This window comes from Echiichthys vipera (assembly GCF_963691815.1).
Source record: "Echiichthys vipera genome assembly, chromosome: 7".
NCBI lineage: Eukaryota > Metazoa > Chordata > Actinopteri > Perciformes > Trachinidae > Echiichthys > Echiichthys vipera.
In genome coordinates, this window is record NC_139832.1 from 9,801,476 (window position 1) to 9,815,545 (window position 14,070).

Genomic DNA, 14,070 nt, shown 5'->3' on the forward strand with positions numbered 1-14,070 from the left:
GAAAAACACAAAACAGACAAAGGCGTAATCTTGAGAACATTCATCAATAATTTATTTTTCTTACTCTGAAGAACCACCACTGCGTCTCCTCTGGAAAATTCATCATCAATTTCCAACAACACAGTTTTGAAAAATGTAAAGTTACTATACAAATTTTTTAATAGAAAAAAAGAATAAATTAACTGTGGAATTCAGTTATTTTTTGTTTTTGTCAATTCCACATTTTTCTACAACACCTTTAATGTATTGTTACAGTTGAACAGAACCGATCAAATCAAGTTACATGCTCTATTGTCTGGTAGGGGAAGTGTTCTACTATTAAACTGTCTGTTAAAATAAGCTTAATTTTGCACATCTGGTAATTGAATCGATTGAGAACAATGACTATGTCTAGATCCTACGTGACAAAGCAGTAACTGGTCATTTTGTAGCACCTGAAAGGGTTGTTACAATGTCAGAGAACAGAGAAAAAAACAATACTGGTTCATATAAAATGGAACATTGTTAAAACAATGAATGTGAATGTTAAAAACCCCACAAAACCTTACAGTGCCCCTCCGGACATACAGGAAAAGACTGATAAAAGAGTTAGTTCATTTCTCTTGAAGTATTACAAAAACCTCATACATTTCTATGGAGCACAGAAAATATGGTGTGTTTGGAGCTACAGAAGGAGGGGAAGTCACACTTCTTCACATCGGGCTCAAAGGTCAGAGATTACCACAAGGTCATGATGGGACTTCAGCGGAGGCGAGGAAACACTATGGAGCAAGACGTGCTAATGTTAGCCTTAGAAGTTGGATGCTGAATGTCTTTGGGTTATTTGGTCAGTGGATCTGCAGGGCATGCATGGGGCCGTGTCTTTAGCAAAGCAGGGTCAAACCTGTACTAAGTAATTTATTCCTATAGGATGCACTGGTTCCAATCCAGGGTAAAGACCGGTCAAATGTGACCAGGCATGGGTGGATGACTCTCGGAGAACCAACCATGCAGGAAGTGGGCAAAACCTTTTTATTTAAATAGTCTAGAAAGTGGCAGATTACAACAACTGTGTCAGTGCATAAAGGAAACACAACACTATAGTAACACTATTGGGGACAGGATAAGATGCGTACCATTCCTCCCATGCCAGACTTATCCAGACATAATGTTGCTATAAGACTGAAGAAAGAAATACATCCACTTTTTCTTCCTCTCTGAGATATAGAATTTGTCATCATCTCTTTTGTGTAACAATGAAACAATACTTCTTATCATAAACTCTGGCTATGGGAACATTTGGAGAAATTGATTTAGACACAGCTTAAAGATAAAGAGTTTTACTTCCTTTTTACAAAACCAGGTGTGCTTTTCTAACCCTGTTCTGAATATCTGATTTGGATTGGGATGTGTCTATGACTTCTTCTCTGCCCTGACAGTGAAGTATTTGTTATTGTTGACCTGCAGTTCATTTATATCTGTGTACTTAAAAAAGAGCACTATCATGTCACACCTTGTCCATAATTCTAGCTCTTCTAGTTTCCTCGTATGCACGTTGATACAACTCATTATTAAAGTATTGAGAGTGAAAAATGAGAACACACTAATGGTCCAGCCCTCAAAGCCACTGTTAATGTTGTGCTTTTCAAAGTACATGACTAATTCCTCTTAGATGCCAAATTATAGGGAAGTCTGAGTGTCTGATGCTGTTTTACACAATGGCTATAGGCTGTGGAGATTTACTGTTTTTAGCTTGTTCCAGTGTTGAATTACAGTATAAATGTAAAGCACCAACATGTTTGGCACTGATGAACTTGTACTCATACGTGCCCATAATATGAGGTGCTGTGACATTGAGAAGAGACTGTTAGTTCAGTCAGAATGCTCCTGTCACGCTGAAGTGATGGACAGAAAGATGAAAAAGCACAGTGCTTCTATATGGGACTTACATGATACTACAACATGATGAGAATCGGTACTGATCCAAGACCAACGGAGAAGAAGAGACACTTGTAATAGAAAAGATGATTCACTACTGAGATTTATCACTAAACAGCCTCGATGTCAAACACAAGTAACGCCAACAGGTGTCAAAAGCCAGAAATGTTTTACTTTCAGTGGGGAACATGTGAAAAGGTTGAATCAGAATGTGTCGTTTCTATATCAAAACTACAGCCAAAATCAAATGCAATAGCTGTGACTTGATGTGGCAATGTTAACACCCCCTTTCACTCCCCCGCCCTCTGGCTATGTACTGATCACAATACACCATGTGGCCAAACATGTGGACAAGGAAATCTAGAAAAGACCCAGGACATTAAATAAACATGAATGGTGAAGTCACTGAAATAAGCATAGATTAATGCCAAACCCAATAACCACAACTCCAAATTCCTCCCTATGATGCACAAATGATCTTTTACTCCAAGCATCACAAGGCAGAGTACATGGCAAAATGCCTGCTTCAATTCACTCTGTAGATTCAAACCAGTTCATAAACTTGTACGATGTTTGTTATTGCTATAGTCCTCATTAATATCCCAGATAGAGTCCCATAAGCCATCCAGATATTGTCACTGTGAATTCACTCATACAGTGGGACAGACAGTCACTTTTCTGCAGGGGCACCGGCCCAGTTCGACCAGTAAATCCAGTTAAGTTGTCTTTGGTTGTGGGTTAAACAGAGGGGAGTTTAATCTGTCATCTAAATGTTTGTTAGTCTGGATTTTTTTAATAGTCTGGGTCATCTTCTCTTCTTATAAATATGCGGGGACAAATAAACAAATAAGACAGACAACATTATAATGTAATCCGACACAGTTTGTTTGGGCCTGGGAATGGATTTTAAACTGGTGGCTCAAATCCAGCAGGTATACTCTGATTGGGTGGCAGTGCACTGGAGTTGGTTTAGGTTGGGGGGCCAAAGGTGAGATATGAAACAGATCCTGGAATGGCCGACATTGGTTCTGCTGAGTTTAAGTTGTTTGTTTGATATTGTTCTGTGCTCTCTCTTTTCCCATTGCTCCTTTCCCCCTTTGCCCCATTACTTGTGTGCTGAGGGGGGAGTCAAGCGAGGGCTCTGTGGTGCTGTAAGGGCAACAGTTCAACAGCTGAGGTGGCACTTCTCAGTCTGTCCTGTGATATAAGCCCTTATCAGAGCCCAGCGAGTTTGTCCCTGTCCAGCTGAGCTGTGATAGTGGGGGCATAACATAGAGGTGGTGAGATGGATGGAAGGCTGGATTTAGGGAGGAGGGAGGCTCATGTCCAGTCCGCCAGTCCGCTCAGGGCAGGGTTTTTGTAGGGCCTTAAGGATGAGGTTGTTGGTTGTCGATGGGTAGTAGTGAGGGACAGTGCAGAGGCATAGGAGAGGGCAATGGGACTTTTCTGGGCCCTATAAGAAGGTCTCAGACCAGGGTTCCAGGTTTGGCCTTATCGTGTCCGTACCACTGCACATCTGCCAGCTCTGAACACAGGGGGCTGCTGATAAAACAGCTGTCACTGAAGGACCTGCAGAGAAAGATACACACCAGGATGAGACGGGGTTCAGAGAGAAGTGTTTTATGTCAAAAGGTAAATTCATCAAAAGATTAAAAAATACTATCATCTACATGGATGTCAAGCATTCGACTGCTCTTGAGATTGTTAAAGAATGCTCTCTGTTACAACACATACAGCACATGGTGAAGTATTTCTATTAGTAAACCCTGTAAGGAATTAGCCACAGTGTCAGTTTCAGACCACAGAGCAGAGCACATGCAGAGATCAGATACAGATAAAGCCAAAGAGGGAGTACATGACACAGATAAACCGCCAAACCCCCGTCAAAGAGCAAGCAATTGTCCACTTTCCCCATTGTCAGCCCCCCACAGATGATGATGAAAGTGACTAGTAATGTTGCAGGAGTGCCTAATACTTTTAGAAGAGTGCACAGACACGTTTCCATTGATTAAAGTCGGATTGTGAGTAAATTCAGCACTGCGGTCACATACTATTTAATTTTCTCTTTTATGCTGCTGCTGTGTTTTCCGAACAGTACACTGTAGGTTTAGACCACTTGGAGGCCGATACCACAGACAGTACCTCTATGCATCAGAGCTGGGCTGAGGGGGAGACTGACAGACGTCTTCAGTAGGAGAGCTGTCTGCTGTGCCTCTAAACCAGGAGAGAGGACACACACACAAGGAAAGGAGGGTTAGTGCAGACAAAGAGAGATGAGGAAGAAATGACAAATATTAGGTGATAAAGAGAAATTTCCATGATGAAAAGATGATGAAAAAGAACGAGCAAACAAGGAGCAAAGATGCAGTGAGGGAAAAAATTACACAAACAGCAGAGTAGAAGGAAAAGTTAAGAGGAGTGACGTTATTTGAGTATGAGAAAGATTACAAAGAAGGTGTTAATCACAAATCACATAAAAATCCTTCTTTAAGATTAGTTAAACAGTGTCAAACAATATCAGCTGACAGATAAAACAGTCAAAGCTTGTGAGGTTGTTAGAATGAGGTTTGGATAAAGACGAGGAGAAAGAAGCTGAGGAGCCAAGAGGCAGTTTGTCCTAAATGAACTAAATTCATATCCGACTTCAAAGATCTTGCCACCCCGGTCTGCTGCTGCTGTCTCTGTGTGTGTGTGTGTGTGTGTGTGTGTGTGTGTGTGTGTGTGTGTGTGTGTGTGTGTGTGTGTGTGTGTGTGTGTGTGTGTGTGTGTGTGTGTGTGTGTGTGTGTGTGTGTCTCTTACCCGCTTTGCCAGTTGAGGATGTGCTGTGGGCTACAGGGGGGTGTGGGTGTTGCTGCGTGTTCGCTGGAGGGCGTCATACTCCTCTGGCTGTGAGGGGATGCAGCTATGGGGGAAACTGACAGTCAGTTATGCTACAGACACAAGAGACAAATGCGCGTATACATTATATACAGAGACACAGGGGTACACAGCCACAGAGCGAACACACATAATAGAGGCTACAGAGAGGTGAGCGGTAAAGGAATTTCAACTATGCTTCACATATGAGGAGTTAGGGGGAGTTGGCCTCAAAACCACTAAGAGCCATTTGGCCCAGGGGTTATGTGACACAATTGTCGCATGACACCATGCATCACGGGCCTCGTTAGCGCAGTTGGCAGCGCGTCAGTCTCATAATCTGAAGGTCGTGAGTTCAAGCCTCACACGGGGCATCTGTTTTCCTATCTCTATCTGTTTGTCAACAAATGTATGCGCATGACTTAAATCTAAAAAGCAATGGTTTACTATAGACGTGTCGAACATAATGTGGTCTAAATCCAAATGTTTGCAGGGCTACCTCGTGTAACTTTTACATTAAACAGGGTTCAGCTGTGACATTTTCATTTCTAAACGTACACATTTAAGTGCAACATGGATTATACAGTAATTCATTTTCTATAAAGTAAGAAAAATTGGCGCCACGTATAAAAGTCTCAGTTAGTGAACCTGAAAAAACATAAATCAAAGAGCCTTTTTTCTGTTTATACTATACCTTCACAAAGTTAAAGTTAAAAGTTTTACTTAGAAACCCAGTAGTACCATAGATCTACAAAATTAAGTCTCTCTGTCATTATTGATTTAGTTTTTTTTAACAAACTTTGAATTGATTTAAAACAATTGCTGAATAACTTCTGCCAATCAGAAGGGGTTATGTTCAAGCCTCACATTGCCTTTTCTACACTGGACATTTATTGTTAAAACCTCTGAATGAATACAATATATGTTAACCTAAATCAACAGGAAGAGTGTAAAGCTTTTATCTAAATGAGACCCAGACGAAACAGGGTTTAGTGTGACTAAATGAAGAAGACTTACCTGGTGAGCACTTGGCAAGTGTTCCTACTCTACTCCCTCGACCGTGTCCCAGAGTGCCTTGCTGTGACCCTGTCTCGGAGGAAGTAGATCCCGAATTTGAGTGACTCCTCTCCTTCAGGCTCCCTGAGGACCTCTGGTACCAGCACCGCAGCTCTTCAGAAACAGCTGCCCTCCCCCCTCCTCCGCTTCCACCACCATCTCGTCCCAATGACGGAGTCCGTACTATCTGAGAGCGTGACGGCGTGAGTCTGCCACTCCCCTCTCCCCCCTCCTCTCCCCCCCAGGCCTCCTTGTACAGTCCCCCAGCGGTGTAGGAGCTGGAGGTCTTGAACTGGGCCTTGACGCTGTAGTGGCCTTCCTGATCGCTCTCCAGGCTGCGCACCACAACGGGGTTGGGGCTGCCCTCCACGTATAGCGGGTACTCCTTGATGCGGTATTGGGAGGAGGGCTGGCTCTGGCTGTGGAGGTAGACTCCATGGTGTCCCCCTCCCATTCCACCTCCACCCGAGCCTCCACCAGAGCCATTCTTAGCTGCCAGGTTTGGCATGGAGCCTGAGTTAGAGGAACCCAGGTGACCTGCAGACCTGGAGAGGGAACAAAGGACAACACATCAATCTCACGAAAGAACTGTTCTTTTCTTTATATCTACATACATACATATTGCCAAAAAAGCAACTGTGCGAGGAAAACCTCTTTTCACTGCATCTCCTCTGCCTCACCTGTGCCTTTGCCTCTGCCTCTGCCTGGCTTTGGAGGGTGAGTCCTCTCCCAGAGTGGAGTAGTTGGGGTTGCTGCCGGGGCCACCGGATGGGTAGTAATGCTCTGAGCTGCTTTGGCTGGTGCAGGATGAGCAGTCGTCCAGTGGGTCAGAGCCATTGGAGTTGCGTCCTGGCACCAAGAAGAAGTCAGGGCTTCCCAGCGTGCCCAGGGTGTGCGGGTGTGCGTCGGGGTCGGGCGCCAACAGTTTGCCCTGGGACTCAAGGCTTGAGCTGCGGTTCCTAAAGTGCTGAGCGAGACTGTGCAGACGTGTGGGACTGATGTCCACTGACCTGGGAGATGCAGAAACATAAAACAAGTTGAATATAGGGGCTGAGCTGGAACACATCTAAGGATTTAATGGAGTTGTGAATTTAATAATATAGAACCAGGCGATTTGTTTTCTACAAGAAAAGCTAGAGGAAAATGGTATCCAGAGATGGGATATGTTATAGAGACATTTCGATCTTGAATAACTAGTAAACATTTGAAGGTATAAAGACTGACCTAGTGGAATGTATGTAGTGTGGGGTCCTGGTCCTCAGGTCGGGGGTCGACGGCATGCTGGACTGAGAATTCCAGTGGGGGAGGTTCCTGACGGGGCTGCTCTGCAGAGAGTTACTACCCCCTGCATCTGCACTGCCAGAGCTTGGGAAACGCCTGTGACTTGACAAGGAGGCAAGGAAAATAAACATAATTTATTAATAATGTTATGACATACATACTCCTTTCACATAGGCAACTTATTTTGTGCTCTACTGAACAGCCTCACACAAGGTTAATATACAGTAGCACTATTGTAAGATAAACTCCCTCATACCTGGAATGAGAGGAGCGTTTCTTCACTTTTTCATAGGGCTCATCCAGTGACGATTCACTCCACATCTTGGGTTTGATGGGTGATTTATCGTAGTCAGGACGTGAGTAGTGCAGGTGTCGCAGGCCATCCAGGGACTGCGGTGGAGGGGGCCGACTGTGAGATGGTGGTCGAGGAGGGAGACCCTTATGAGGCGATGCTACTGGAGAGAAGGTGGGAGTACCTGTAACTTGAGGATCATCTGAAATAGAGGTAGCATCGGATTAATATGGAGCAATTAAGACAGTTTAACATTTCTTAAAATCATGAAAAAAGCACAAGAATCAACAAGTTATTGTTAGAATCTTGCAGAGTAATGGTATGAACAGAGACTCACCATCATCCAAGACCAGTGCGTCTGACAATGAACTGTCTTCGGAACCAATATTGGCCTCTATAGGACAGAAAGACGAGATTTAGGGTTAGAGATGGTACAACTGCAAAATCTAAAAGCTTAAAAGCCTCATGTTTACAAATCTTTGATGCATCAAAAAAAGCAACAATGCTGAAACTTATCAGCTTCACTATCAAATGTCTTGACTTCTATTAGTGCTCCAAACAGTACTTGAGAAGAGTACTACTGTGAGTGGTGGCAACTGAAGATAATGGAAATACAGAGATATGAAAACTATTTAATTTCCCTTCCAATGAATAGAAGTATATTGGTACCCTCTATGATAAGCGACGCCCTCTGCGTAGGCTTCTTGCCAGAGCGGACGCGGTATTCATTGATAGAGTTCTCAATTTCCTGGAGCTTCTTCAGTGCGTTCAGATAAGAAGTCTTCCTCTGTTTCTTCAGCTTCTTACTGCTCACGTGAGGATCACTGGCGAGACGCCTGGCTGCCTCTGTAATCTGGGACTGAATGGCAAACTCCCGCTCCAAACGCTCTAGTTCCTCTTCCTGGGATAAGCACACACACACACACACACAAACACACACACAAACATGAGTGCAAACTCTTGAGTAACGCAAGCACAAAGATACTGGATTTGCTCACAATTGTAGCAACAGAAATCTCTGCAAAATCCAAAAGCAACAAGGTTTAGTTTGCAGACATGTATTCAGACTGTAACTCTCCCATGCAACATATTTGGTTAGACACACGCACACAGAGCGTTGCCAGAGAAAACACACTGCGGAAATCATTCATCTGTGCTGCAGCCCCGCATTTTCTCACCACTGGATATTCTCTATTGAGACACCCTGTCCCCCAAAAACAACACCTCTCCATCAAGTCATCCTCCCCTCCTCTATGCCTCTCCTGAGATTTGTGAACAGGGAAATAAACACATATATGTGAGATCACACACATGACTTCACTTGCTTCCAGAGAGACAGAGTGATGATGTATTTTCTTGCATCAACATCTTACTGGACTACCCTGAATCCCTTCACACTACTGGATTCTGTTAATCTGTGTTTGTGTGTTTGTGTGTTTGTGTGTGTGTGTGTGTGTGTGTGTGTGTGTGTGTGTGTGTGTGTGTGTGTGTGTGTTAGAAGGAAAGTTCAAGGTATTCAGTGGAAATTAAGAAAAATATTTCTGCTTGCAATGCAGTCGTGTGATATTGTGTCGCTGGACCCTTTTCAAAGCATACAACCTCAGTGACACATAACCACACACACGCCTGTACACATACAGGCACGCACACAATCCTACTATCACCACTTCCTGTGGCGAGAATGCTGCCAGACTATTTTTAGAAGTTCTGCTGCTCTGGAAAATCTACCCGTGGCACAAAAAGACAAAGATGCAGTAAAACTACTTTAACAAGGTCCAAGACGTCTCAGACTTTGACTTTTTAGAGTTCTCTGTTTGCTTTGCTTACTTAACAAGTGAGTAGGGATGAGCTAATCTATCATCCTCCCAACCATTATGTGAGTATTAAGCATTTCAATTTTAAATGAAGTAAATCCTGAACAGTCCTTGATCTGCACGGTATAACTTCAAGAGCTTTTAAACACTTTTTTTGATCTATAATGCCCATACTTCATAAATGGATCATTAACATCACAGGTGGGTTAAAAGGAGATAAACACTCTTAACTAATTAGCGCTACATTCAACATATTCCAATTACTGCAGCACAGTACTTGTGGTATTATGACACCACTAGATGACCCCCTGTTGTTATTTGGCCTGTGTGGGCAGTGGAGAGACTGGAAAGTGTGATAAAGCGCTTCAGCGGAGAAAAGGGAGTTGCAACTTCACCTCTCCTTTAGGAAGAATTTTTTGCTCGTCCAGTTTGAAGGCGGTGCCGATCTTCCGTCTCACGGTGGGCGGCTCCTCTCCCGGATCTAGAGGATATTCTTTAGGAAGCTTTCCAGTCAGCTCCTACATAAAGATGACATGGGGAGAAGTTAGAAAAGAAGAGCAAAAAAGTTTTCAATTTATTTGCCAGATCTGTGTTTTCTCATACCGCCTCTCTGATGCAGATGTTCTTAAGTTCCTCTAGTCTCTTTCTTAGTGTTTCCTCCAGAGCTTCCTGCCTAGCCCTCAGTGCTGCCAACATGTCCTTCTTAGCTGTCTGTGAGCTGTCCGATTCCTGAGAGCCTGTAGGGAACAGAAAACACATAATGTGAGGGCAGGAGAATGTGTGTGTGTAAGTTTAGAGTTGTGGGGGATTCTTTTGAGGCACTTTGCGGAGGGGAGGTAGTAATTGTGCGTGCACCTGCTATCCTTGCAGGATGTTTACAGGGAAGTGAATGGAACATTTCGATAAGGAAACTGAGTTTTTGTGGTGTGTTTGTGCGTGTGTGAGTGTTTCAAGGAAGGGACAATTTAGGACAAAGTTTGTGACGCACAATTTCCAAGGCCCTGAGATGGTGCCAGTCTTGTTTGCAACATGTCTTGTTGAAAAAAACATGCATATACATTCTGTTTCTCTCCGTTGCTCTCCCAGTGACTGTGCGGTCAAACATTGCAACAATACAAAACTAACCACTGCTGAAACAGTTGTGGCAGAAAGAAACGCTCTCTATTGTCACAATATATACTATATTTAAGTTTAATTATTTTACACCTATGATGTTGCAGGTACACAAACCCTAGCAGTGACCATCTCAGCTCAAATACATTCAGTTTGATTTGTTAAGTAATGTTGGACAACCATATTTCGGTTGCACCTCATTTGCACAAAGGGTTTCTAATTGATCAGACAAATTCTATGATCTAGTCAGAGAGAGACGTATTGGCTGCGGCATCACAGTTCCTGTGATATGTTTATGTTGCTGGGCAGAGATGGCCTCCAGTCAGCAGTAGATTATGAAATCAACACATTGTCACCATACCAAGGAGATAAGTGGCAAGAGACAGGCAGATAAGATAGATACACCCCGTATAACACAGGCTGGGGCCAGAACTAGACAGGGACAAAGAAGAGAGAAAAGGGATATTAGGAGACTATGAATTGATAGCTGACGCGATAAAGGAAGGGGATTAGGGAGGAAGGGGAGAGATACATGTGTCTATACTGACAAAGAAGGAAATGGGGAAAAAAACATATCCAATCAGGGGGATGAGCTAAGGGATCAAAATGAGGAGAGCATGCAGGACATTTTCACTAAAAGAGAGGATAGTCTTCTTGGAAGCAGTAATTGATTCAGTAAGGGGTGCTATAATCTAAATGAATGACCCCATTGCCATCTGCAGACACACGTTTGCCTCTTCAATCATAAATGATGCTGCTTTGGTCTAGTGCATGTAATTTTAGTTAAGAGTGAATAATTCAGCAGTAGCTAAACAAATTTCAGTACTTGTTTTTCTATTAAGGCCTATCTTCCTGTCACACTCGTTACTTGTTCAACACAGATAGGCATTGTTTTAAAGGCCGAGGCAAAGTTGTACACAGGCCTGTTGCCCTTTTCATTCCCTGAACCACTAAATTTAGAGGGGGCAGGGGCCTCTGGAGGATGAGTCTGTGTGACACGGAGGGTGGGTGTGGGGTTCCATACATACAGAAAGACACTGGGTGGGGTGTGTGCGTGTACAGTATCTGTGTGAGAACACGCAGCACAGAATCAATGGCCTCTTTCCAGAAGCAGCTGTTTTTTTCTGTCTCTCCAGTTGTCAACGGGACTCCCCCTCACCAACACACATGCAAACACACAAAGACTTATGCGCACACACATATCAATCTTTCGCTCTCCCTGTTTGTCAGTCTCTTTTTCCTTCCCTCTCAAACACACTCCCACACTGACAACGTACTGACCTGATGAGAGCAGACTGCCACTGCTTCCACTTATAATTTTGCCCTTGCTTCCCATGTTGGCTAGTTTGGAGGTCTTCAGAGTTCCTGTTTCCGTAAGGTCTATAGCGATCTCATTTAAACTCCGTGCTGCATGGATCTTAGACTGGAAAGACAAGAATGGAGAGGGTTTTGTCAAAGTGCATCAATAAGCAGTTTAATTTTAACACTCTTACTGACCATGTCTATGGTCTCAGTGTGTATGTGGTGGGCTTGACTGACCTTGCTCTGCTTGCGGTCCAGGTAGAACTGGTGTTGGCTGATGGCCATGGCCCAGATGGACTTGATGAGGGCAGGACAGGCGTACCACGTATGCACAGCGATGCCACTGTGACCAAACGTCCTTCTTGTCACCGACGCCCTACAGTAGAAGCGGACACAAGGCCTCCTTATACACACTGACTACAAAAGACAGCTACATACTACAACAGTGAAAACACCTGACAATTCCACCAACACAACTACATGGCGAGAAAAAATATTAGAGTCATGATAGAAGAGAAAACCTTACATATATTTTGTGCAGAGCCACACACGATGTTCCCCATTGTTTACTCATCCTTATTTAAACACACATCTGTAGCTGAGGAACAGACCAGCTCACCCTAATGACAGCTTCCTTTAAAGAAAACACCACTGCTCTCTGTTTCACCCTGCCTGTCACTTTTTCTCCCATTCCCTCCCTCCCTCTGTCTGTAGAATAACACTCCACATATATAGCCATGTTAAATAAACACAAGAGGGGTCATTTCCTCCGCAAAACAGCTATCGCGCAGCCATCTATCCTTCTGTGGTCAACTATCAAGGGTTTACCCTGTGTGTGTGTGTGTGTGTGTGTGTGTGTGTGTGTGTGTGTGTGTGTGTGTGTGTGTGTGTGTGTGAAAGACCATGTGTTTTCGCATGCATATGGTTGCACAAGTGTGTTAATAATCAGCCTATCAATCTGTGTCAGGCTCCACTGGGACATCCCCAATAACTTGCCCTATTGCCAAGACAAATGCTGCAACCATTACTGAATTAGATTCCAATCTCTCTTTTCCTGCACTGTAGTTGGAATCTTCACACATTCCCATATGGCACAGTGGTAATTTACAGTAAAAGCTACTGGAAGGTGTCCATAACTGAGGGAAAATTGTATCACTTCCAAATAGTAGCCGGGGAAAATTCAATAAGCAATAACATTCAATCACTACAGTAGAGCTAGTATCATGCAATTCAACAACTCAGTCACTCAGCTTCTATTTGTGATATAAATTTACCTCCTGGGGTCATGAACTTCCACTGAAAACTTCTTCTCTCTGAAGTAGAGGTTCTCCAACTGACGCCATTGGAACACCTGAGGTTGAGGAGAAACACACACTCCTTCAGGGCTGCTCACACAAAAACATGCTTCACATTAAATCCAAGCAGCCTTCAGCCAAGTCCTCTATTCTGTTCTGTGTACGTTCCAATTTGTTTTGAGAGAAAATGCAATGGACACGGAGGAAGAGGAGAAAAAAAATGGAAGAAGCTGACGAAGAGGAGGAGTTAGGAACAGAGAAAGAGGTGGAGAGAGAGAAGAGGACCTAGTGTGTGGCTCTCTGATCAGGTCCAGACCAGGCGGTCTTGTCCACAGCGGATCCCTTCGCCTGATGACCTCACTCTGGAGAAAGACAGTGTGAGAGGGAGGAGGCTTTCTTTCCTCTGCTCAGATTTTCTTTTCTTCTCTTTATGAACCATCAGTTCCTCTTTAAATCGAGCCAAAGCCAGCTGGGCGAGAAAGTTTCCCCCAAGACGTAGTCCACAGCATGTGTGTATCTTAAATCCTCCCAGACACAGGGGAACAGAATGTTATGAGATGGTGGGTGTTCACCATCTGTAGGCATGTGTGTGTGTTGGTGGAGAGAAAGTGTGTAAAGTTAAGTTTCCTCCTCTCCTGTAGCTTTACTAGGAGGGAAGGGGCGTTTATGCCCCCCCTCCTCCTGACCCCTCCTCCCTCCCTCAGGGACTGTGCTTCCTGCTCTGGGCTCTGTGGTTGGGAGGTGTGTGTGTGTGTATGTGTGTGTATCGAAGGGGTCAGGGGAGGAGTGATGAAGGGGGAAAGAAGCTTTCTGTGGCCACAGCAATTGAAGTGCCCTTGCTTTGTTTAGTCAGACTTTGGGGTGCACACACATACACACATTCACAACGTCTGAGTCTGTTTCTTGTTAGAGAAGAGTGTGGGCTATTTCAGAACAAAAGTGGGCCTGCATCTATCAGCTGGGGTTGACATACAAACACATCACGCAAACCTCTGCTGTACACTGATCAACTATCAGTAAAGAAAGTCAAACTAAGGACTGACAAACAGGAGGAAAGAAAGCCAGCTATGACAGGATGAGGGAGGAAAATAGGAGAAAAGGAGCTAAGGGAGGAACAGGTCACAGCCCAGGAATTTCAACAGC

The 14,070-nt window shown here is 44.0% G+C and overlaps 1 protein-coding gene across 2 annotated transcripts in view; it reads right to left on the reverse strand.

The window, feature by feature from the left end:
* Window positions 1-30: 30 nt before the first annotated feature.
* frmd4a (FERM domain containing 4A) overlaps window positions 31-14,070 on the reverse strand; it is a 60,852-nt gene continuing 46,812 nt past the window's right edge. Inside the window, exons 12-24 of one of the 2 annotated variants that reach the window (XM_083917246.1) lie at window positions 12,907-12,983; window positions 11,870-12,008; window positions 11,612-11,753; window positions 9,821-9,954; window positions 9,613-9,735; window positions 8,073-8,304; window positions 7,741-7,797; window positions 7,368-7,605; window positions 7,055-7,213; window positions 6,511-6,840; window positions 5,792-6,375; window positions 4,718-4,820; window positions 31-3,486 (exon numbers count right to left, since the gene is read on the reverse strand). In XM_083917246.1, the coding sequence (XP_083773372.1) occupies window positions 3,384-3,486; window positions 4,718-4,820; window positions 5,792-6,375; window positions 6,511-6,840; window positions 7,055-7,213; window positions 7,368-7,605; window positions 7,741-7,797; window positions 8,073-8,304; window positions 9,613-9,735; window positions 9,821-9,954; window positions 11,612-11,753; window positions 11,870-12,008; window positions 12,907-12,983 (2,421 nt within the window). In that variant the 3' untranslated portion in view covers window positions 31-3,383. Of the gene's footprint in view, window positions 3,487-4,059; window positions 4,132-4,717; window positions 4,821-5,791; window positions 6,376-6,510; window positions 6,841-7,054; window positions 7,214-7,367; window positions 7,606-7,740; window positions 7,798-8,072; window positions 8,305-9,612; window positions 9,736-9,820; window positions 9,955-11,611; window positions 11,754-11,869; window positions 12,009-12,906; window positions 12,984-14,070 lie in introns of those variants that run through there. The other variant, XM_083917245.1, reaches the window with a different exon arrangement.